The sequence below is a fragment of the Capra hircus genome, chromosome 2 (assembly GCF_001704415.2).
Source record: "Capra hircus breed San Clemente chromosome 2, ASM170441v1, whole genome shotgun sequence".
NCBI lineage: Eukaryota > Metazoa > Chordata > Mammalia > Artiodactyla > Bovidae > Capra > Capra hircus.
The window spans coordinates 28,431,681-28,457,004 of NC_030809.1; the positions used below are offsets into that span (position 1 = coordinate 28,431,681).

At 56.5% G+C, this 25,324-nt stretch overlaps 1 protein-coding gene across 9 annotated transcripts in view; it reads right to left on the reverse strand.

The window, feature by feature from the left end:
* Nucleotides 1–21,978, reverse strand: part of SPEG (SPEG complex locus) — a 58,460-nt gene extending 36,482 nt beyond the window's left edge. For 3 of the 9 annotated variants that reach the window (XM_018058973.1, XM_018058974.1, XM_018058975.1), the window contains exons 1-6: nucleotides 21,453–21,978; nucleotides 12,105–12,194; nucleotides 11,686–12,022; nucleotides 7,574–8,874; nucleotides 5,380–5,523; nucleotides 4,822–5,004 (exon numbers count right to left, since the gene is read on the reverse strand). In XM_018058973.1, the coding sequence (XP_017914462.1) occupies nucleotides 4,822–5,004; nucleotides 5,380–5,523; nucleotides 7,574–8,874; nucleotides 11,686–12,022; nucleotides 12,105–12,194; nucleotides 21,453–21,840 (2,443 nt within the window). In that variant the 5' untranslated portion in view covers nucleotides 21,841–21,978. The other 6 variants (XM_018058967.1, XM_018058970.1, XM_018058962.1 and 3 more) reach the window with 6 other exon arrangements.

Below are 25,324 nucleotides of genomic sequence, written 5' to 3' on the forward strand. Positions count from 1 at the left end.
TGGAGGCCTGGGTGCGTGAGTCCCCCACGTCTGCCCTCCTCCTGACCAGAGCCTGCAGCGAGGGTGAGCTGACCGCAGCCACCAGGCACGGAAAGCAGCATTACAGCCACGGGGAAGGTGGGGGCCAGAGAGGAAGCACAGAAACGTGCCCCCAGGCTGACCAGCCCACAGCGGGCAGGGACGGTCTCTGCCCCCGCCCTAGGAGCTCCGGGGCACAACTTTACCCTTGTGCCTTGAACCCTGACCCCTTTCGGGTAGCGGAAGAGGGGGGGATGGTACAGCGCAGCGATTAGGAGGACAAGCTTGGGAGACCCAGGAACAGGGCTTCAAACCATGATCTGGCCTCCAGCGGCCTCTGCTCCTAGAGCTGAGCACCCAACAGGGCAGCCACCAGCTGCTTGAGACAATTTCAGTGCACTTTAACTAAAATGAAATACAACAAAAGAGTCAGCTCTTCGGTCACACTGGCCACCTTTCATGTCCTCAGCAGCCACCTATAGTTAGTGGCTACCCTATTAGGGCAAGTAAGAACGTTTCTATCATCACAGGAAGTTCTATGATCAGTGATGCTCTGGAGCAATTTGCTAAAGCTTCCCAAGTCTCTACTTCCTTATCTGTAACATGGTCATGACAAACTTAGACAGTGTGCTGAAAAGCAGAGACATTACTCTGCTGACAAAGGTCCATATATAGTCAAGACTATGGTCTTCCCAACTCACATTAAGAGTTGGACTGTAGAGAAGGCAGAGAGCTGAAGACCAGATACCTTCAAACTATGGTCCTGGAGAAGACTCCTGAGAGTCCCCTGGACAGCAAGGAGATCTAACCAGTCAATCTTAAGGGTAATCATTGAAAGGATTGATGCTGAAGTTGAAACTCCAGTATTTTGGTCATTTAATGTGAACAGCTGACTCACTGGAAAAGTCCCTGATGCTGGGAAAGATTGCACGCAGAAGGAGAAGAGGGCGTCAGAGGATGAGATGGCTGGAAGGTATCACTGATGCAATGGACATGAACTTGGGCAAACTTTGGGAGATGGTGAAAGACAGAGAGGCTTGGCGTGCTGCAGTCCATGGGGCTGCAAAGAGTGGGACATGACTGGGCGACTGAACAACAACAACAGCAGGAGCATAATAATAAAGCCTACCTCCCAGGGTGGGATTTCATAAGAGAACCCAATCAACACAAGACCTGATCACATAAAAAGCAGAGACATCACTTTGCCGACAAAGGTCTGTATAGTCAAAGCTATGGTTTTTCCAGTAGTCATGTGTGGATGTGAGAGCTCAGCCATAAACAAGGCTGAGCACCGAAGAATTGATGCTTTCAAACTGTGGTGCTGGAAAAGACTCCTGAAGAGTCCCTTGCACAGCAAGGAGATTCAACCAGTCAATCCTAAAGGAAATCAACCCTGAATATTCATTGGAAGGACTGAAGCTGAAGCTCCAATCCTTTGGCCACCTGATTCAAAGAGCCAACTCACTGGAAACAGACTCTGATGCTGGGAAAGATTGAGGGCAGGAGGAGAAGAGGGTGACAGAGAATGAGATGGTTGCATGGCATCACCAACTCAATGGACATGAGTTTGAGCAAACTCCGGGAGACAGTGAAGGACAGGGAAGCCTGGCATGCTGCAGTCTATGGGGTTGCAAACAGTCGGCTACAGCTCACTGACTGAACAACAATAACATGTTGTATTCTGCCATCCATGCTAAGTTTTTTTCTTTCATGGGTGAGTATTTCCATCGCTTTAAATCACCTGTTGCTTCTAGCATTCTGAAGCAGATTACAGATGCTCAATAAAGGCTGCTGCCCTTGTGCTAACTCTGTCACTTTACCCTTTCATCATCCAGTCTAAAGCGGCAATGTTACTCCCTGAAATGTTCCTCTCCAAGGGGTGCATGTGGTGGGATGCAGCTCAAGTGAAGGGAGAAATGTGAAAGGGTTTGGAAAAAAGTATCTGACACTCTCCAAACACAAGAAGCTGCTCAGAGATATGAAGCACCTGGCACCCAGTTGGTGCTCAGTAAATGTGTGTGTGATGGATGCGGGCAGCACTGAGAATGCTTAGCTTTGGTTAGGCACACCTCCCACACACGCCCACTGCTCACCCCAACACACACACACACCCCTTGGGAGCATGACTGGGTCTCTACAGTTATCCAGCAGGGTGGGGCGGGTGGGGAGGGAACCAGGGTTGGGGTGGGGTTGCAAAGGCAGCCCTACAAATCCAGCACCCATGGAACTCTATTCTTCAGTTACCCCTGTTCCCGAAGTTCCCAGCCAGGAACTGACATCTGTTGGATCTCAAAAGTTTGTCCTGTTGGGGGGAGGAACCCCAAGAGGGCACTGGGCAGCCACCCCTGGTTACCAAGGGGGGCCAGAAGGAGCAAGAAAGGAAGATGGTTCCAAGAGGCCTCTTCCTATAAGACACCATACCCTCCCTCCCTCAACCCACTCCCACCCCACCCACAGCCACACTGCCTGACACCCTTCCCTTGCCCCACCCCCTCAATCCCCACAGACTCCAGGCCTGGGACCCCCTCCCTTGCCAAATGTCTGTGCCACCCACAGGTTCCACCCATTCCTGCTGCTCTCTAGGTCCACTGGCCCCCGTCCAGCTGCTCTGGACCAAACAGCGCCTTGTAGGGTAAGAAAATCTGCTTTCTCCACGACAGCCGCGTCTAGACTCACGTGCTTGTCCCTCAAGCCCTGGGGCCCTCCAGCCAGCCTGGCTTATGGGAACTGCTCTGTGGCCACAGTGCCTGGTGCGGCTGACTAATGTGATGAAGCTTTCTGGCTCCCCAGGCTGGAAGAGGCACAGAGACGCTGTGACGGGCTGAAGACCCAGGGACTGGGGAATACAGAGGGGCTGTGGGTCGCAGGCCTGGGGAGGGCAGGGAAGGAGTCCCCAAGGCCCAGACAGGCTGAAGGAAGGGCAGAAAAGGAAGAGGCCGTTTTCTGGGAGCCTCCTGGCAACCCATGCTCCTGTGCTCAACATCACCCCTTAATAATGCTAACAACTAACATTTGTCTACAGCTTTACAGTTCATAAAGCTTGTTCACACATTTGCTTTCATTCGTGAGGATGGTATAATTATCTCTGGCTTACAAATGAGGAAACTAAAGTGCAGGGAGGTTCCGTGTGGCGAACATAGAACTCCCAGTCAAGTGCTGACAGTTGCCTTGCCCCAAGCCTCCTTCCCAACCTTAAAAGGCTTTCAAATGGCCCTGAGCCAGTACTGGGGTAAACCTGCGCCCCCCCCCCGCCAACCACCACCACACACATACAACCCTCGGCCAAATCTCAGCCCAAGCCAGGTATTGACCGGAATCCTGGAGCCAGGCCTGGGCCCCCGAAGAGGAGCGGGGAGCTGAGTCAGAAGCCAGATCCCGGAGGTGATGGAAGGACGGAAGCATGCAGTGGAGGGATGGGTATGATTCAGCGCGGTGGGAGGGGCAAGCAGAAGAATACCTAACACGTGGGCTCCTGGGAGGGGGATGTAGGCTAAGGAACAGGCAGACCTGCAGGCCTGCAAAGCCAGACAGGTGCAAAGGACCAAAGGACCTAATGCAGGACTGGGACTCAGGTCAGACACTGCCAAGAACTCCCTAATCTCTTTGATCGTGAAGGTGCTGAGGACCCAGGACCACAGCACAGTGGGCTCTGTAATCGTGTCTCCGGCAGCACTGAGTGAAAGGAAAGGACAGAACAAGGCGTACTATTCCCTGTCCAGGCACGCCTAGCCCCTCCCCCTGCCCACCTAATTCCCAGGCTCCTTCAGGGCTCTGATGTCTCTCAGTCCAGGATCTCACAACACCACAGTCCGCTTGGCCAGTCTAGGGACCAGGTTCATCTACCCTGCATTGTCCTCTATCCCAGGTCTGCTGACCTAGGTTGATTACCCAGTGGTAATTTCCTTAATGAACTTCCCTGGTGGCTCAGATGGTAAAGTGTCTGCCTACAATGCAGGAGACCCAGGTTCGATCCCTGGGTCAGGAAGATCTCCTGGAGAAGGAAATGGCAACCCACTCCAGTATCCTTGCCTGGAAAATCCCATGGACGGAGGAGCCTGGTAGGCTACAGCCCACGTGCGACTTTTCCTTTTGAAACACCCCCTACCCTCTCTCACCTCCCCACCCCACCACTGCCCAGGGCCAGCACTTTGTCAGCCCAGCAACCTGAATGACTTGAACCGGCCATGCACACCAACACCAGTCCTCAACCTGAAAGAAACCGGGCTCAAATCCAAAGGAAGTAGTCTGACACCAAGAAAGGACTTTCATAAAAATAGAAAACGAGGCAGCCTCAGCTACGTCCCAGGAGGTACTCTCAGATGCATCTTCTTTCAGGCTCTGGGTTCAACTGAAGGAGCAAGGGAGCAGGGGAAGGTTGTGGCACTTAAAAGCATCTGTTTTTATAGGAGGTGGGAATAGGGGTGACCATTCTAGAGAGGAAATGACCTCAGAAGACTCCTGATGGCTTTTAAACCCTTTAAGGTGGGAGATTCTTTATCTCTGAGACTCAGGGATAATTTGCTTTCCCCACAGAACCTGGTTCAGGGAAATGCCATGGGAGGAGGGCATTTAGAGGATGTCGAAAGACACACTTCAGTGACTTCATGAATTGGCCTCTCTGGCATGTGCCTTGGGAATTTGGCCACTGCCTTGGGGCCAGAGCCATTTAAAATGCTTGCACTAGAGCAGCCAACACAGGAGAATGGACTAGAATGCACACTGCTTGAGAGCCCAAGCACCAGGCTAGGAGTGGGAAGGGTCACTGCTCACCCCGCCCAGCCCCGGGGCCCGCGGGCTCCCTACCAGGTCTCACGGCCAGTGTGGCAGCACAGCGGGCCTGGCCCAGCTCGTTGGTGGCAGTGGCTGCATAGCTCCCGGCATCGGCAGCCCGGGCCTCCCGGAGCAGCAGGGTATGCCGCTCGCCTTCTGCCCGGATGAGAAGGCGGCCATCACTGCGCAGCGGGGACCCATCCTTCTGCCAGGACACTGTGGGGAAGCAGCGGGGTGACCAGGTTGTCCTTGCCCACAGGGACCCACTGGGGCCAATCTGCCCCCACCCCACCCCATACAGGGCCCACAGCACTCCTCTCCCCACCCCAGGGAATCCTGAGGACTGGCCTCTCGGTCACAAAAGTCCAGGCCCACCTTCCCCTCTCTCAAGGGACTGTGCCTCCCTAGCACACACAGACACACACATACACGACACAGCAGTCCGGCCAGCCCCAGGGAATGGATGGTCTCCCCGCCCGCTCCCCGTACCCCCTCCCTCCCCTTCCCCCCAAGGACTGGGGTGGGAGGCAGGGAAGGGAGAATCTCCCCTCCTTCTCTCAATCTTAGCCTGACCCCAGGCCTAGAGCTCACCTTGGGGTGGGGGGTTGGCGGTGACAATACACTTGAGCAGCACGTCCACCCCTGGGGCCACCACTGCATTTTGCAGGGGGATCTCAAACACAGGGGCCTCCAGGGGCTCTTCTCCAGCAGACACGTAGGAGTCATCCGAAGACTCTGCAGGACACATGGGCGAGAGGGCAAGGGGACATGTCCCTGTGGGAATGACTCGCGGGGAGAGGGGGCAAACCCAGGGAGCGGGCCTTCTGGAAGGCAAGGGTTGGAGAGCAAAGGGTCTCTGTCCTGAACCTCCTGAGACAGGGAAGAAAGGAAAACAGAAGGGAGTTCTCAAACAGAACAGGGTGGCGGGACTCTATGGTGGTTTGGCTGCTTAATTTTAGCCACAGTTAGGAGGCTGGCTTCTGGAGGAAGACAGGGCCTGTGCTGTGTGTGTCTTTACACAAATCAGTCCTCAGCGAACATAGATCAGGCCCTGTGCAAGGCGCTCTGAGGAGGACACGACTTCAGAAGCTTCCAAACAGAGAATAAGCCAATAGCAACCCAAGACCTAAGCAATGCTAGTGTGACAGGGCAATATGTGGTAAACTGCCAAACTAGTGATGCCACTGGATTAAAAAAAGGGAGCAGCAGGGGCTTCTGTACCCATGAGAGACCTCATGAAGATCAGCTTTGATTGTGTCCATTCACCAAACAGTAGCACTGTACTTAGTTACTCTGTATGGGTACCAGCGACACAACAGGAAACAAGAGGCAGTCCCTGCTTACAGGAAGACACCATACACACACAGGAAGAGAGCTCGTACACATGAAGAGACCATAAAACCCCACGGTCGTGACTCTCTCTGGGTGTTTTCTAATTCTGACATTCTATAAGCTAGATAACGGGCTTCCCAGGTGGCGATGGTGGTAAAGAACCCACACTGGCAGGAGAACTAAAAGATGTCAGCTCAGTCCCTGGGTTGGGAAGATTTCCTGGAGAAAAACACGGCAACCCACTCCAGTATTCTTGCCTGTAAAATTCCATGGACAGAGAAGCCTGGGCAGGCTACAATCCATGGGATCGCAAAGAGTTGGACACGACCGAAGTGACTGAACACAGCACATGAGCCAGATAACGCACAGTGTCTGTAGCCAAAAGAGCCATGGAGATCTCAGTTATGCTGTTTTCTAGCTACAAAACCTTGGACAAATTAGAAAATCTCTGTGCCTCAGCTTTATCTGTTAAATGGAGCTGATAAATAGCACCCAACATCCTATAGAACTGGTATATAGATTAAAATACAGTAATACACCCAGTTAACACAACGCCTGGACATGGCTGTGGATGCTCGATAATGTGGCTAGTAGGACGATGAACAGGTGCCTAATCATCTCTAAAGATCTTGAGACAATAATACTAAAATGAAGAATAATGTGATGCAAAAAAGGGGGAGGAATGGTATGTGCACTGCAAGAGACACCAACAATGTGTCCTAAGAGCAGGGGGTTGACATATCTGGCCTGGAAAAACAGCAGAGGCAGGAGAGAGTTGAGGATGGCTTCCTCAGGCTCGCACCAGAAGTGGCCCCAAGTTGATGTCCAGTTGAGCAGAGTTAGGGGTAGAGGCATTTGGGGTACTGGCCACCATCCACAGGAGTGTGAGACAACACACTGGTTGGCATGTGATCACAGTCAGCTCAGCCACGCAGAGACTCAAAAGATAGGAGAGATGAGGCTAGAAGGGAGTCTGGGTGAGATCTTAGTAGCCGTGATTGGTCAGGTGATGTATGGGGATAAGATCAATGCTGAGAACTGGCTGGCCATAAGCTCAACAGTAAGAGGGACATGACCAATTATTTATTGAGATGGAATTTGGTCTCTTCCCCCACAGACCAGTGGGGGTGTGGAGGGTTTCCCCCCACCATTAAATCCTTGACCCAACAGCCCAGCAGGCCACTAAATCCAAGGGACGTTATAGAAGGCATTGGGCATGGGATCTCTGCTCCCAGCTCCGCTCCGCCCAGCCTCCATCAAAACATTCTCACACTCTCACCATCGGACAGGTCATATACAAGGGGCTTTCAACAATCCTTCACTCAAACTGGAACCTGGGACCATGCATTTCCTCTGAAACTGCACCCTCGCAACTGCCTAGCAGTCTCGCTCTTTCCGGACATGCTCCCACCCAGGTCTCACTCAGCACCGTCTACCCTCCCCGAGTTCTTACCGAGCTCAGGCGAGGTGGGCCGCGCCCGGCGACCTCTGCCCTGGCTGCGGGCCCCTCGGCGGTCCCAGGCCCCCCAAGGACCGTCCTCCTCCGGCCCTCTGCGCAGCCTCTTCTCGGCCTCGGGCCCCGCCCTGTTCTTCTCCAAGGTCTGGGACACAGCAGCGCCCTCCTGGCCCGGCGTGGCCCAGGGCAGGAAGCGCACAGCCTGCGGCGGGGGCTCCCGCTTCCGACCCGGGGGAGCTTTCGTCCTGGTCTCGGGGGGCTCGGAGGTGGGGGGCGGCACTGGGCTCCGGCACTCCTGGATGGCTCTGCTCCGGGTCAGCGGGAACTGGTCCCGGCGCCTAACCTCCTGCTGCGGGCCTTCCCCCGGCTCCGTCCTGCCCGCTGGCCCACGGCCCCGGGGCCTCCCTGGCTCATCCCCGGGCTTTTCCGCGACGCTCGCAGGGGGCGGCTGGGCGGCGGCGGGGCTCAAGGCCCGCGGGGTCTTGGGGGTGGAGGGCTGGGAGAAGAGGGGCGGCTCGCCGGGCTCTCGGGGGGACGGGGCGCGCTGCAGCGTGGCGCGCAGGGACTCGTGAGAGCGCACCAGCTCCTCCCGCGACGTGGAGCGGCGGATGCGGCCCAGCTCCTGGGCGAAGCGCAGCTCGAGGTCGGACGCCGGGCTGCGCTGACGCGTGCGCTCGTCCAGCGAGGCCGCCTTCTGCTGGAATAGGCGGCGCCGCTCGGCCACGCTGCCCGCCGGCGCCCGCAGCTCCTCCTGCGAGGCCCTGGGCGTGCCCCACGGCCCGCCGCCCTCGGACTTGGGCTGCTCCAGCGAACGGGCCTTGCGCAGGGGAACCCAGGGCCGCAGGGGCGCCGGCGGCGAGTCGCTGCGCTCCAGGCTGCGCCGGCGCTCCTCGAAGAACTGCAGCTTGTCCAGGATGCGGGAGCCAGCGCGCACCAGCCTCGGGGAGCGGCCCAGCGCCGACTGGCGGCCCGAGGCCTCGCTCAGGGGCGTCTGAGGCCGGGACTCCGCCGTGCCCGCTAGCGAGGGCCCGGACGACTTGGGCTTTTTCCCTCGCTTCTCTTCGGCGGTGGCGTCCTCGGGCAGCACGGGCTCCCGAGAGCGCCGGTGGGGCGGCGTAGGGGTGGCCAGGGGCTGGCCACCGGTTCCCGGGGGGGGCCGCTTACCCACCCGAGGGGACGGTGGGGGCAGCAGCGCGGATTTGGAGGGGGGCGGCAGGGCTGGGCGACGAGGGGCTTCGCTGGCGGGCTGAGGCTGAAGGTCAGGCTCCTCCTTGTGCAGTCCGCTCTGAGGGACACTGCTGCGGGACCAAGACGAAGAGGGGCAGGAGATTCAGGGGGCCTCCCTTCCAGGCCTTCGGGTCGTGACAGGCAGGAATCGGGCGGTGGGCATGCTGGGAAGGCTTGGGGGTGACATCGGCCAGCCCCTCCTCCGCCCCCCCACCCCCCAAGAGGAACGCACAGCCAGAGCAGGTGCTGGGGAGAGGCTGGCGGCTCTGGCCCCGGAAGATTGGGCTGGTGGCTGGGTCCAGGAACAGACTCAGTCCCAGGGGCTCTGGCCAGCCCCCTCTCCCCAGCCCCAGAAGCTGGGAAACAGCAGAAACAGAAACTAAGTGGTGGGGGGAAAAAAAAAGGATGAGGCTGAAGACCCAAAAGATGAAGTGGGCAGGGAAGGCGGGAGGGCGGGATGGGGCGGGGCCCTCTCAGGAATTCAGCCTCCCACTCATTCCTGCCCCCAGCTGGCCCCCACAGCCCTGCCCTTCCTCAGCAGGGCATACCCCTTCACTGTGCCCCGGGAAGAACAGGCACACGCCTTCCAGGAGCAATGCCAGCATCCCCGGGATTGCCTAGCACCTCCTCAGACCTGAGCCCCCACCAGTGCTGACAGCAGGTGACAGCTGAGGTCCCTGGAGCAGGAGACAAGGGTACCCAGGTTCCCGTGCCTTTGATTAATCTGCCCCCGGTACAAGGCCTTTGACTTTGTCCTGCCCCTGGGAAAGTTACCTTGAGTCCTTGGAAACCACCCCCTGAGAAACACAGAAGCTCCCCAAAGGGGTATGCTCAGGAATAACTCAGCTCCAAAATAACTACTGCGTGGGCCTGAACAGTGGGTGTGGGAGAAGAGGAGGAAGGAAGGAGCTGGGCAGCCCCAGACTGCCCCTCTCACCTCCAGAGCTTTGATGCCCAAGAGCTGGGCCTCAGTTTCCCCCATCTGGACTCTTGGGGGCACACCAAACATAAGAGATTAGCAAGAAAAGGAATCGGAGATATTAACATCCTACCTAACACATTAGAGAGAGCTTAATAAAAACTTATGAAATGGCTCATTGAGTACTTATTGTGTATCAGGCATGTACTGAATGCTTAAAATGCATTGAGTCATTTAATCCTCACAACAATCCTTTTCGACAAGGACTGTTATTATCTCCGTTTACAGATGAAGAAACTGAGGTTTAGAGAGGTGAGGTGCCTTACCAAGGTAACACAGCTAGGAAATAGCTGGTGCTAGATTGAAACCCCAGTAGTCTGGCTTAAAAGGCCTTGTTCCCTCCAAAATGTCTGGGATTCTGGGGGCACAGAGAGGGGAGAAATTGTATGGTATTGGCCATGAGCATAAATTCTCCAGTGCCTGAGTGTCAGGCTACCTGGGTCAGCCGCCTACACAGCAAACCTCACCTCCAACAGGGTGTGGGGTGGGGGTGGGGGGCATGCAATCTAGAGTGCCCTAGGGAGAAAAACCTCAACCAGCCACCTGCAGGGAGGCAGAGTCTACTCTGGGGGAGGGACAGCAGAGTCCCTCAGGAATGGCCTGTGGGAACTGGGTGAGGCAGAGAGAGAAATTGGGGACAGCAGAGGAGATCTCTTGCTGGCAGTTTCAAGCTCCAGGCCAGCTTGTGTACCACAGACATCACTAAGGAAATGGGTTCCTCGGAAGTTGCCATAGCAACTCCAGGCTCCGGCTGGGGCCTGGCAAAGAAAGGCAGGGAAGGAAAAGGCAAGTCCAGGGCATGGGAGCGCCTGGTTAATGCCAGTCAGATAAAGCAAGGGCACCTCCTCTGCTCTTGCCCCCAGACCTCTTCCCTGTGTACCACCAGCCACCTCAGCCACCTGCAAAAAAGCCTCCCCCCATCAGGCCCTTTCTTTCTCTTCCAGGGTGGTACCTCCCTGACACACACCATACCCATCACAAATCAGGCCCCCCTCAGCTCCCCAAATGCCCCCTGATAACCTCTCTCATCAGCCACTCCCCTCTTCTACCATAGCACTCCCTTCTGCATCTGCCAGTCCCACATCTCCAAAACCCAAAACCAGCTCCAACGCCTCACTCCAACACCTCCGCTCCTCACCATAGCCTCCCAGGACCACCTTCAACCCCACCCTGAGGTGTCTCCCACGTGGGGTCCTCACATGCCCCCACCTCCATCACTCCGAGCCCTCTGCCTCCAGCCTAGCCCCCTCAACCCCCAATCTCCATCCCACCCTGCCCCAGCCCCCTGCCGCCCACACACTTCACAGCCCCCTGCTCTCCCAGGCCCCTGGCCCCAACAACCCCCTGACCACCTCGCTCTCTTCTGTCTCCTGGCTGTGCTCTCGCTCGCTCCCTCCTGCTCTCCCGGGAGCTGCCGTGCAGAAAGGTTCCGTTCCTCCCAGAAAAAGGCCCACATGGGAACAGGAATGTGCAGAGATGAAAGGCAGCAGCTGCTGAGACAGCAGGCACGGAGGGGGCCCCTGGGGGGGCGGGGAGTGGGGATCCTGGGGACAACTGGAGCCTGAATGGGTGAGGCGGGAGAGGGCCCCCGGGAGAGTGGAGATCTTGCAGGAGACAAGGAAGGGAGAGAGGGGTCCACGAGACCATGGAGATGGCACAGTGCGCCAGGGCAGGTGGGAGCAGGAGCATGTGGGTGGTGATGGAATAGGAGGAGGACGGAGCCGTGTGGGAAGACAGTGGGCAGCTGGGGCCGGGAGAGGAAGCAATGGGGGGTTGGAGAAGTGCACAGAGGGATGGATGGTGCAGAGGACGTGGGGTGTGGAGGCTAATGGACGGTGAGGGGCAGTGCAGGACGGCATGGTGAGGTGGGACAGTGAAGGGCCCAGGTAAGGCCGTTACTTACACGTGGATCGAGAGCGCCCGTCCTCTGTACAGGCTGAATGCGCTGCCGTACAGGTCACTGGCCACCGAAAGGCTATCCTCTGACCCCCAGCTTGCGCCCACCAGATTAGCTCGAGACGCCCGTACCAGCGGCTCCACCCCCAGGTGCCGTGGCCCGGCCCCGGTTGCCTGTGCTTGCCTTGGGCTGCCCGGGAGGCGGCGGGTGCCAGCCCTGCTGCCCGCTTCCTGCTCCAGGACCGTCTGCCCGCTGCCCCACCAGCTCACTTGCTCCTCTGAGGTGCCTGTCACGGAGGTCGGGGGTGTGTCCAGGGAGGTGCCCACCAGGGTATCAGAGCCCCCTAGAGAGAGGAACACAGTGAAGCCAGGCATCTTTGGAGGGAAGGCCACCTACTGGCTCTGTGTGCACCCCAGAGAGCTCACCCGTGGGGGTGCTGAAGGCCCCATCATCCCGAAGCTCCAGGCGCTGGGTCCCCTGCCCGTCGCTGATGTCATCCTCGCCCGTCTCCGAGTCTGGAGGAGAAGGGGTCTGTGTGGGCAGGGCTTTCCACCCCGACTCCGACTCTTCCCGCCTGCCTCCCGCACAGCAGGCTCCACCTCGCCATCAGAAGGACTTCCATCATCTATCTTTTCTCCCTTTTAGCTCCCCACATCCCGCTGCCCATCCTGGGAGCCTCGGGGTCACCCCTCTCATGCCGGTCCTCTGGCTCCTCACCCCTGCCTCCGTGGTAGTGCCCTCAAAGCTACCTGCAGTCCCCCCACCCGGCCACTTGATGGACTGCAGGGCTGTAGCCCCTCCCCCTCCTCTCTGTCAGTGATAAGTTCCCGCACAGCCCCCCAAATAACAAGATCCTAGGTTTCAAGGTTCTAAAGTCTGGGTTCTGGTACCCAGGAACAAAGGGGAGTCACCTCAGAGTCGTACTGTCAGGGCACTCGACCAACCGCAGGGCCAGCCTGTCCTCCACCCCAAACCAGCCGGAACACATCAGGGTGCAGCTGAGGCAGGGTGAGGAGAGGCCGGGTTTGGGCAGGGAAGCAGGGGAGTGGAGGGCAAGGGCAGGAGCCAGTTTCCTACCGTAACTTTGCTTTCTGCAGGAGCGGAAAACTTCGCTTCCATAGGAGCAGCAGGAGAGAGACATGGACAGACTGTTATCAGAGCGTTTGTGGGGTAGGGCATGGTGGGCAGGCAGGACAGAGGGGCCATCAGGGTACCCGGTGCCCAAAGATGCCCTATAGGGATGGGAGTCGGGGGAGGGAGACACCTAGCATGAGCAAAGCCTCTCTCATTCGCTAACTGCCTGCCGGCCCCAGTGGGCCCAGTACTGGGGAGCCAGTGTGCTTTGGGGGATTCTTCCAATGACTCCAGTGATTCTGCACTCTTCGCATTTTCACTGGTGCTCCCACTGGCCACACACACACACACACACGTACACACACACACCCACACCCACTTGTACTCAGCCCAGCCACAGACCCAGGCCCCCCATTAGGGGTCAGGCCCATCTTCTGGTACAGTATCTGCATTGTGCTTTGACCTCTCAAAAGAACCTCTCCATCTGTTTGGCATCATGACGTGACCTGCACCTTCTTCCCAAACCCTCTCTGCCACTGCTGAATGGTCCTCAAAAATGTGGTCAGGCTAGGACCAAAGTTTCTTGGGCATGTTTCTTTTAACTTTCCCAGATTCTATCAGGTTCTGTGCCTCAGTTTCTCCCTGAGTGCCATGACAAGCAGGAGCCACGTGCTGGTTGTAGAAGCATGGCACTCAACTCATCCCTACCTGGCCCACAGATGAAGAATAATAAGTCTGGGACCCATGAGGGGTGTGCCAGCTAACCCCCACCCCTATTGCTAGGTCCTTTCTCAGCTGTAAGGGGCCTTCTGGGTGGGTGGGTGGGTGGGTATGTAGGTGGGTGGGGGAATGTGGGGGTCCTGTATCTCATGGGCCGTCTTCAGGCCTGGGTGCCTCATGAAGGGACATGGACCAAGAGGAGGAGCGTGCACGGGCTAGAGCAGGCAGCTCACGGTCCACGCACCATGGGTGAGTCGGCCAAAGGCCCGGCGGGAGTGGCCGGTTTTCTGAAAGAGAAAAGCCAGAATGAGGAGTTGAGGGGAAGGCTCGCTCCTGATGCTCCGACCTCCCTATACCTCTCGTCCAAACCTCTGTATCAATCAGAAACTTGGCCGAGGGGCCACTGGGGGCAGGGGAAGTGGAAGAGACCCCGGCAGCTAGCTTCTTCTAAAGGGAATAAATATCTCCAGTTTTCCTTGCTTGTCAGCCCTCCCCCTGGAGCTCCCGCGAGGCTCTGGGGAGGAGCTGGGGAGGAAGAAGGGTGGACTAAGGGTCAAACGCTGGTCAGAGGACTGGGGACCTGAGCGACACTCCCAGAGATAGAGAGGCTGACTGATGTGAAGGAAGAAATTTGGTGGGGCATGCTTGGATGACTGGGAGATGGAAGGACAAGGACACAGATTCCTGCTGGGGGCGAGGGGGGGGGGTGGGGGTGGGGGGTGGGGGGTGGGGGGGGGAAACAGACGCCTCAGATAGGTGTCAAGAGGGCAGGAGGGTGTTGCGGGGGCAGAGGCAAGGTCCCCCAAAGGACGGGAGCCTCAGGAAAGCAAGAAGGAGGCCCGGGTCCACGGAGGACAGGGCAAGGCTAGTGGAATGCACTGAGCTCAGCGCGGATCCCTGCGCCGTGGCTTCCAGGAGCCCCGGAAGATGGAAGGCTCCCGAGTGGGGGGCTGGGGAGAGCCAGCCAGGGGCACGGAGGGGTTGGACAGAGGCGAGAGGTGGTACAGAAGCCCGTGGGCGCTCCACGCCAGGGCGGCTGCGGGGGCCTCCCCGGGGGTCGCGGCGATCGCGGGTGCTGGAGGTTGGGGGGGCGGGGGCTCTGCCCTTGGGCGCGGGGAGGGGCCTGTAGGCCGGGGAGCCCCCTGGAGCGCGCCCTGCTCGCCGCCTTGTCCGCCGGGGTGGGGCAGGCTCGGCTCCGGCGCCCCCTCCCCCGGGCCCCGCCGCGGCGACCCGCCCTCCCTCCGGGGCGCCCAGCCCTTCCTGCCCCCTCCCGGCGCCGCCCGCCCCCGGAGCCCTCACCTGGAAACGCTTCTTCACCCACAGCTTCTTCATGGCGGGGGAGGGGGCCGGGCCGGCGGCCGGGCGAGGAGGGGACGGGCGGGGGCGGGGCGGAGTCGGAGGCGGGGCCGGGGGCGAGGCGGGGAGCGGGCGGGGGACGGCGCCGGTGGCGGAAGGAGCCTCGGGGCCGCCGGAGCCCGGGCGGGGGGAAGGCGGCGGCGGCGGCTGCGGCCGCGGCCGGAGCCCGCTCTTCCCCCGCCAGCCCGCAACCCCCCAGGAGCCCCTTCCCTCGCCGGCTGCCCTGCGTCCCCGGGGGCGGCGATCACCTGCCTTGCGGCTCCCCCACCCCGCATCGGCCTCCTGGGTCCTGGGCACATGGGGAAACTGAGGCACAGAAAAGGGTGCACTGGCCCCTAGGAGAGTTCGGGCCACTCGCTCATTGGCTGCCCAGCGCGGCGTCCACACCACCTTCACCCGCCTCCCGCTGGGCCGCTCCAGAAGGTCAGCGGCATCTCCACTGGCTCACTCCACAAACATGCGCGCGCGTCCGCCTTGCCAGGCAGTACCCGACACATCGCAGGGCCGCGGCGCCGGGCGGGGGCGCCCGGATCATACACAGGGCACGGGTCCTCCTAGAGACCTGGACCCAGAACGCGAACCCCCTCAGGCTGCTCAGGAAGGTCAAAGAAGGCCCTCAAGTTCCCTGATTGTAGGTCCTCTGTCCCTGCACCCTGGCATACACACACACACACACACACACACACACACACACACGAGCTAAGGTGCCCAGAAAATTTCCTGTTATTCACAAATATAACCCAACTCTCATTCATGGGTGAGCATACATCAAATTTTCTTTTTCCTCCTGGCATTTGGCACCATGCATATTTTGCTTGCACAAAACACTACCCCTCCCCCCGGACACACAATCATTATAACTAAGTTTCCTAAACATTTAAGTGTCAGGCACTTTATCAGGGCTTCCCTGGTTGCTCAGATGGTAAAGAATCTGCCTGCAATGCAGGAGAACTGAGTTCCATCCCTGGGTCAGAAGATCCCCTGGAGAAGGGAATAGCAACCCACTTCAGTATTCTTGCCTGGGAAACCCGGTGGACAGAGGAGACTGGAGGGCTACAGTCCATGGGGTTGCAAAGAGTCACACAGACTGAGCAACTTCAGGCACTTTATAAAGGTTACCTCACTGACAACAACTCTGTGAGTTTAAACTCTGAAGAACATGTAACTGACTCCATTTAATCAACAAGTGACTAAGGCTCAGACAAGTCCTATCATTTAGCCAAAGCCACACAGGTTCTGTGCCTCCACGATTGCCCAGATCCGAATTCCCACCCCAATACACACAAGTAGTGCCAATCCTGGTTGCTGACATGTGACTACAAAGTCATTATCATTAACACTGACAGCATGCTTAGTATGTACCGAGCAATGGCCTAGGCACGTTACATGAATAAACTCAATATGTACACAGGCACAGAGAGGTTACTTGCCCAAGGCCACAGAGCCTGTAGTTGGCAGCCAGGGATTCTCACCCAGGCACCATGACTGAGTTACTGACCACCATGCCATTAAACCTCATATACTGATTGGTTAGGAGGACTCCTAACTTTTTTTCCTTAAAGCATGGGTTCAAAATAAATACTGAGCCAACTGATGAGTTTTGTTCAGCCTGTACAATATTTTAAGTTGGGCAAGCCTGCTCAAATTCAACTGCTGACAAGACCACCTCTCTCCTTTTCAGTTTCTACTTGGCTCCTGAAGTTGTTTGAGTTTTGTGGCTCTTTAAAGTTATAGGTCATGTCTTGTACGTTCTGAGTGCCTGCAGGTGGTCCTGTTACCCAGACCCCCTGTCTGTTGCACCTACAGACACACACACAGGACATGCAATGAGAAGGGGACACGTGTATGTCTTTATCAATTCCAGTCGGAGGATTCTGGACACACATAGGCGATTTCCCTGCCCACCCCCAAACACACCCACTCACAGATGGGGGAGCTGAGTGAGGAGAGGGGGTAACTTGAGCCCCTGTTCCCCAGGAGAATCCGAGGGGCTGGCACATTCCGTAGCAAAAATAACCAATGGGCAGCAGGCGTGAGTGACGGGACAGCTGGGCCGAAGAGGGGCCCATGAGACTCGGTTCCTGCTCTGGGCTCACGCTGCTCACCCACACAGGCCAGCCTGGAGCATACTCTCAGGGTGGGCCTCCCCAAGCTGGCCCCTGAACACCCATTTTCTTCCAAGGTTGGGCAGCTGGACCGCCCTGCCATTTCTCCAAACCAGACTTCCAACTTCTGCCCTGCAAGCGTGTCCCCTTAACCAGAGAAAAGCCATGCCTCATCTCACAAAGAGCCTCCATTGAGCCAGACACCCACACCCCACTCTTTGCTGCCTTGTTCTCATCTTCTCCCTTCCTTCCTCCTGTTCACCCTGCTCTGATTTTCTGACATACTATATAATTTTCATATAGTTATGATTATTGCATGCATAATGTGTTCCCTCCCTGGAATGTCATCTCTAAGAGGACAGGGATTTTGGTCTTCCCCCCCTCCCCTGACTTATAAATCTCAAGCACCTAACATAGTGATGGGCACTCGGTGGGCACTCCATACATGTGGCACAGGGGAGGGGGCACAGAGCTGTTGGTAGTGAGGATGGGGGTGGGGGGATGGGGACTAAGAATCTTGCTGGAGCAGGTCATTCTCTAGCCTTCCTCCCATCTCTGTTCTGACCCAGACTCTTTTCTAGAAACTGGAGACGTGACCATCTTGTTTCCACCCAGGATCTTCCTGGGAGGGCTACCCTCGCTTTAGGAAAGTTGTCTTGTGTGGGCTTTGGCTGACTTAACAGCCTCTCTAGTCTCTTTCTTCCCTTTCATGGCTCCTCACTGCTCCTGATCTGGCCCCCCCTCCTCTCCCTAATTAGGACTTGGCATGAATGGAGGGGGCCACTCTCCATACCCATTCCCAACTCCATGCTGGTTTCCTCCTGGCTTTTCTTCCACACTGTCCACATTCTAGGTGTAAAAGATGGTACTGCACCATCTAGCTCCAGGCAGCTCCTGCTGGAGTCCCCAACCTTTCTCTTGCTAAATTGGCCTTCCTTACTTCTCTCTAATCTCTCCTCTCCATGCCTGCAAGTCTCCTGCATGTTTTACTACCATCTGTTGACCTCTGGCCGTTCTGATTCGCACCAGGGTCCCCCAGGCCCTGGCTATGAGACTTCTGACTGCCAAACACGGTGAGCATTGTCAGCTTGCGCCTTCCCTTGGCTGTGCTCTCTCCTCCTTAACCCCCACCCTTCAGTATAGGCCTCCCTCTCCAGTCACACATGCCCCGAGCTTTGAGGGTGGTGCTTGCCCTGATTACTTGACTGGCACATAGCTTCTCAGCCCATCCAAATGGGAGCCTGATGTTTTGACAGAGAAGAATGCCTGCCTATTTTGGAGACAGCAGAGGCTAGGGAGAGAGTGGAGATGCTGGCAGGGGGATACTTGGGGATACCGACAGAGGGATAGTTACGATGCTAGATCCTGGCCTCAGTCTTCCCACTCTTCTCTTTCTGAGGACAGGCACTGTGGACCTAGACTCAGATCTGGGTCTGCCACCTCACTCGCCAGGTGACGTTGGGTAAATTCCTTCTTTGAACACCAGTTTTCTTTTATGTATAATGGTCATAACAGTAACCTGGAACTTAGAAAACTAAATACTGAAATGAGAAAGGGTGCTTTACACATGTTACTCTACAAGTATCCTGCATCTCTGCCATCTTCACTATTCCTAGTCTTTCCTCATTTCTATACCCCCAAATCCTACCCTCCTATTTTGCATCCTCCAAATTCTCCAGCCTGCAGCCCTCTCGTCTTCTCAAGGCCCCAGCTTCCCCAACCATGCGAATATCTCTCTATCCCTGAGCTAACATCTTAGGCTTCAGAAGTGCCAGGAACCTTAGCATCACCCCGTCTTGCCGAGCCAGAAGGCAATCCCAGCCAGGAAACTGCCTGCTTCCCTCTGCAGCCAGGTCCTGGCTGGACTTCCTCGAGAACCGTGAAGTCCTCCTGCATTGATCCCAACCAAGAAAGTTTTCCATGAAGAAGTCTGAGCGATGCTGAGCTGCTTGCCCAACTGATCTTGACAGAGACCTCTCGCTGGGCAGGGACTGGCGGAGGGTGGGCAGTAGGAAGAGAAGGAAGCCAGACTCAGCCAACATCACCAAAGCAAAGCCCCTCCCTCGCCAATCAGGTGGGAGGGGCATAGTAGTCAAGCATGGGGTTCTTGGCAGTGGGACAGACCCAGGCTTCCATCCTTGCCTTGCCATCTCCTATCAGTACAACCAAGATGCTTCATTTAATCCCTCTGGGCCTCAGGTTCCCTAGGGTTGCTGTGGGACTTAAATGATATATCAAAGGGTACGATAGCATATTGCCTGCCACACAGCAGCATAGTGGCTATTCATACTATTAAAAATTGCTACTAAGAATTATTACCAATGAATCATAATTGCAAAGCTGGTATTGGGGCAAAGCTCCTACCAGTATGAAAAGTTCTCAGATGTGACTTGCTGCAAGCCCAACCCTCTTCCTGTTTTGACATGAGTGACAAAAGGTCTCCAATCCAGTCCCCCAGCACCTAGGATCCTTTCCTTACCCCAGCCTTTCAAACATGCTGTTCCATTAGAGCAGCCTGCAGACCGGCCTCCTGGCCTCTGGCTAGGTATGTCCAGCCAGGGCTCAGATCTGCTGACCCTGCCACCTGGATTCCAGAGGGGCTGGGGGGGGCTCTAGCATCCTGTCACTCTTCCCACTCTGGGGGACCAAGGCAGGCAAGGAGGTTCTCATCTTCAGAAAGGCTCTCCATACGACAGACAGCTCCTTCTCCCTTTTCTTTCTCCTCCCTCCAGAACTTAAGAGGTAAAAAAAGCCCCCAGAGCCCAAACTCAGAGGACTGGGTTCTGAGATCTGGGATGGGCATAACTAGCTGTTTGTCTTTAAGCAGACAGCTAGTCGTGACCTCCCACTCTGTTCTGGACCACAGCATCCTCACCCTTAAAGCTGCAGCCTGTGGACCTGCAGTTCTCTGTGGTACTTTCTGACTCTAAACAAACATAATGATACTAGGATCCTTCTCAGCACTTCTCTCTGTCCCGTATCTCTCTCCTCCAAGTTGTGTTCACATCAACTTATCGATTGTGCCTTTATTTATGTTCTGTTTTCAGCCCCCTTTGCCCCTGAACAAAGGCCCTCAAGGAGTCCCATCTTCCCCCAGCTCAGAGTTCTGCCAGGACGAGCCCCAGCCCCAACCCCAGAGTGAGTGCGAGGAAAGCCTGTACCTGGCCAGGTGTGAAGCCAACCAAGACAAGCCAGCCTCGGCCCTCTCGATCATTGAAGAGGAAGGTGGGCAGGGCAGAGCTAGGGAGAGAGTGGAGATGCTGGCAGAGGGAGGCTGAGCCTCCTCTCCAGCTCCCGCAGCTGCACCCTGCAGCCTTCTTTACCCTCCAGCTGCTGAGTTCCTTCAGGATGCTGGAGCTGTGCAGCTTGCTATACCCGGGGAGCATGGTATGCCTCCTCCTCAGCCCCTCAGCAGTCCCCCTACATGACACTACCCAGCCAGAGTGAGAATTCCCTCTCACTCCAGGACAAACTCATGATCTCCAAGCTCTTTGCCATCTCCCCCAGTTGCAGCTTTCTTCCTCAGAATTCTATTTCGTAAGACTCAGTCTGCTGAGATTCTGTCTTCAGCCTAGAGAAGAACTGGTTTAGGGGCTGAGGAAGTCAAAAAGGAAGCCTAAAACACTGACCCAAGGAGATTTGGCCCTGGCCTGCACCCACACCAGCCCCAGCAGGACCCTGAGCACAGGGCCCAGTCTTATGCCCCTTCCCTTCCACCTAGGACCATCACCAACTCCTTCACAGATACAGGCAGGGCCATGCCCCCTTCCATGCCCTCTGAACCTGGGGGAGACATGGCCCATGCACTTCCCATACCAATTCCACAAGCCCCTCATCTGCTGGCACCACCAGACCCCTGCACTGCCCGCCCGTGCACATGCACACGGCAGGCTTGCGTGTGGATTCTCAGGCACTCCCCTCCATATGTGCTGGGAACCCCCAATCCAGGCTCTACCTCCTGCTGCTCTGCACTCTATCCTGCTGCTCTGCACCCTATCCGTACATGTCCACCCACTGGCCCCTTCCAGCCTAGTGCTGACCACACCAACCTGCCCTGGCAATGGACTATGAGGAGTTCTGACCCATCCCCTCAACACCACAGCCAGACCAGGGGAGCCCACCTCCTCCTTCAGACATGCAGGCATGTCTGAAGAGGCAGATTCCGAGTCTAAATTATCAGAGCTGGTGAGAACAGTTTCCCCAGGAGGCCCCTCTCTACAGGGAAATTAGGAGGGTTCCCACTATGCAGTGCTCAGAGAGGCCTGAATGGAGCTCAGGCTTGGCTTACCAAACGCTGACCCTTAACCTCTGACCTTCCTGTGGGGAGCCTCTCTACCTTGACACCCACTTTCCCTGCACTTTCCTCTTGACGGGCACTCCTGGGTCAGCACATCTGAGAAGCCAGAGCACCCAGGAAAAGGCTGGATGAGCAGATGCCTCCACCGAGCGGCGGCCAGGGTAACCTTCTCTACCTATGAGCACCCCCTCCCCCCGGCTTGGCCCCCACCTCCGCATTACCTCCGACCTCCAGCACGGTGAGAACCGCCTCGCAGGAGGCCTGGCCCCGCTGGTTCTGGGCCCTGCAGCTGTACACGCCGGCATCCCGCGGCCCGCAGCTCCGCAGCCACAGGCAGCTGGGCTCGGGGGCCGGCGGGGGCAAGCGCTGCCCATCCCGGAACCAGCTGAGGCTGGGCTGGGGCGTCCCGCTCACTACCACCCGCAGCCGCACGTCGCTGCCCGCAGACACCGCCGCGTCCTTCAGGGGCCGCAGGAAGACCGGCGCCCCGGCCACCGCGGCCGCCGCCCCTCCGCCGGCCCCCACTTTGGCCCTCTTCGGGGGCACCCTGGGGCTGGGGGGTGCCCTCGTGCCCGCGTCCTCGCCTCGCGTGCCCCGGGCTTTCTGCATGGCCTCTGCGAGTTGAGCTGGGGAGACGCCGGAACTGGACGGCCACGGGGGCACCCGGGGGATGTTGCCCTGGGAGATGAGTCCTGGGGGGCCGGCGCCCTGCCTTCCTGCCGCCCGCCCGCCTTCGGCCTGTGCTACCCAGAAGGTCACCGGGGCGGCCGCGGTTGCGCCTCGGGGGCTATTTTTAGGCCCCCCGGCTCGGGTTGCGAGGGAGCAGTGGAGGGAGGGGGCAGCAGAGGAGGGGACTTGGACTCTGCTCTGCTTCTTCTCCCTCCTTTAGGAGTCCCCGTCGCCCCCACCCCCTTGGCTTATACGGGTCCCTGAGGCCTTTTCCAAGCCCCCTACCCTGTGGTGTGCCCCGCCCCCTAGCCACCCACTCATGGAGTCGGGTTACCCTTGGGCTAAATCCCATTTCCCTTCCTCCCTCCTCCTGGGTCTCTGATTCCCAGCCCCACGCGGCTGGGGGAGAGAGAGAGAGAGAAGGTCCTGGGTGAGACCTCTGAGAGGCAGATGGGCAAGCAGGCCCAAGTGGAGGTGAGCAGAGGCTGGGCAAGAGGGACCAGTGGCTTCCCCCAGCCTCCTTGACAGCCGTGGTGAACAGTAAGACCTGGAGCAGGGAGTCAGGTGGACCAGCCCCCAGCTAGTCCCTGCCCTTACTTGCTGGGTGACATCAAACCCCTCTCAACCTCCACATCTTCATTTGTAAGAACTGAGTCGTTGTACAGAGTTGCAACAGGCAGAGAGGAGTGGGAAGGTCGTTCCAGGCAGAGGGAACAGCATGACCCAAATCAGAGCATGATGAAAGTAGATGATGTGTGCTAAGAATGAGAGGAGTCTGGGGAATTCTTTGGCGGTCCAGTGGTTAGAACTCGCACTTTGATTGCCAAGTGCACAGGGTTTGAGCTATGGTAGGGGAAGGAAGATCTCATAGGCCACCCAGCGAAGCCAAAAGGAGAATCAGAGGAGTCTGCAAGGATTGAACCGCAGTGGGTGAGTCCTAACAGGAGGACCTTTGCTCCCTAAGGTCTCTATCCTGATGGCCCTGGGGTGGGGGGTGGGGGGACGTGAGTAGGGCACTGCAGGGCATTAAGCAGTAGGATAATATGGTCAGAATTGTTTTTTAGAAGGATCCCTCTGGCAGCCACAGTGGGGAGGGTGGATTTGAGATGGAAGACTTGGGAGCCCGTTAGAACCTGTGGTTCTTAAAGTATTGTGTACTGTGCTGGGTCGCTTCCATCGTGTCTGACTCTTTGCGACCCCATGGCCTGCCGTCCATGGGCCTCTGTTAAAAGCACAGCTTTCCGAGCTCCACTCCCAGAGAGCTCCATTCCTGGGAGGGGGCAGGAATTGGCCCAGTGACTCTGATGCACCTGAGAGCTGTACTTTGAGAAACATCAAGCGAAGACATTATTGCTTTTAAAAGTCTAAGTGAGACTTATATAATGAGACGATCTGTGTCTTAACTCTGGTGGTAGTCATGTGAGTCTACACATGTAATAAAATTTCATAAAACCAAATACCTGCACGCGCGCGCGCACACACACACACACATGAGTGCATAAACTGACAAAATCTGAAGAAGATGGTGGACTGCATCAATGGCAGTTTCCTGGCTGTGATACTGTACTAGAGTTATCTAAGATGTTACCATTCTAGGAAACCAGGTAAATGATACACAGGGTCTCTCTGTACTGTTTCTTATAACTGCATGTGAATCTACAATGATCTCAAAATAAAAAGCTTTAAAAAAGTTTAGGTGAGAGAACCAGATCTGACCTTGAGCCCTGAGGGATGAAGCCTGGGAAAAGCAGGGAGGAGCTGGGAGTCATTAGATGGAGAAAGTTACCCTTTTCCCTCCCTGCCAACCCTCCCCACCCCCACTGTCATTCTGGGAGGCTCAAGAAAGTGTGCTTGTGTCTATGTGTACACGGAGAGGGCAGAGAAGAAACCATGTAAACACTGGATTATGTCTACAGGGATGAGAGCCTTGAGGAATTAAATCTCTGGCTTTAGTTTACGTACATTAACGCTTACTTTTCGTGATGTACAGTTCTGCTGGTTTTGACAAATGCGGACGACTGTGCACCTGGTTCCCCAGGACCGTACAGAACAGTCTCATCACCCTAAAGATGGGCCTGAGCGTCTCCTTCATAGTCAACCATGCCCCCTCCACCAACTCAGGCACCCACAGATGTTGAATTCTCAAACGTAAATTGAATTCTATAAAGTAAAAATGGGGAGGTGGGGAAGACATTGTAAGCACATGGAACACCAAGACTAAAAGAAAGATTTGAGACTATTTTTTAAAAACCAATAACCCAAAACTTTCTAGCACTATGCCTCAACAATTTGCATGGAATGTAGTAGGTGGTCTGCAAATAAACGTCGGCTGGTTGGTTGAATAAATTAACTCTGTGATCTTGATCAAGTTATTTAACATCTCTCAGCCTCAGTTTCCTCAACTATAAATTGGAGTAGCCCAACTCAGGGTTTATTCATTCATTCAACAAACATTTTTTTAGTTCCTCCTGTGTGCCCAGCACTGTGCTGGCCTCTAGAGAAATAGCAGCGAACAAAACAGACAAAGGAGACCTCCCTGGTGATCCAGTCATTGGGAATCCGCCTGCCAATGCAGGGGACATGGGTTTGATCCCTAGTCCAGGAAGATTTCCATTTGCCGAAGGGCAGCGAATCCCATGCCACAACTTCCAGAGCCTGTGCTCTCGAGCCTGAGTTCCTCAACAAGGGAAGCCGCCACAAGGAAAAGCCCAGGCACCACAACAAGAGAGTAGCCCCAACTGGCCTCAATCAGAGAAAGACTGCCTGCACACAGCAACAAAGACCCAGTGCAGCCAAAAATAAATAAACAAATTTTAAAAAAGAAACAGAGGGTTCCTACCCCCGTGTTGCTTATACTCAAGGAAGGAGACAACTATAGAGAAACAAATTATAAAGATCAGTAGAAGATAAGTATTCTGGGGCAATGAAGCAGGGTAAGGGAGATGGGAGGGAGTACTTCCCAGGTGGCACTATTGGTAAAGGATCCACCTGCCAATGCAGGAGGCTCAGGAAACTTGGGTTCGATCCCTGGGTCAGAAAGATCCCCTGGAGGAGGAAATGGCAACCTATTCCAGTATTGTTGCCTGGAGAATCCTATGGACAGAGGAACCTGGTGGGCTACAGTCCACAGCATCACAAAGAGTTGGACACAACTGAAGTGACTTCACACACACACGGGAGATGGGAGTGTGATGGGGGCTTGCACTTTGGAACAGAGTGGTAGGAATTGGCCTCACCAGGAATTGTTGAGCCAAAGGGGTGAGGAGGCAAACGGAGCAGAAGTCTGGGCAGGACTGCTCCAGGAAGCATATGCCCTGTAGGCTCCAGAAGAGCAGGGCTGGGAGAGTGTGGGGGAGCTAGAGGGACATGAGGTCAGACAGGCAGCGGGGGCCAGATGGCCTAGCATCTTGTAGGCCATGACCCT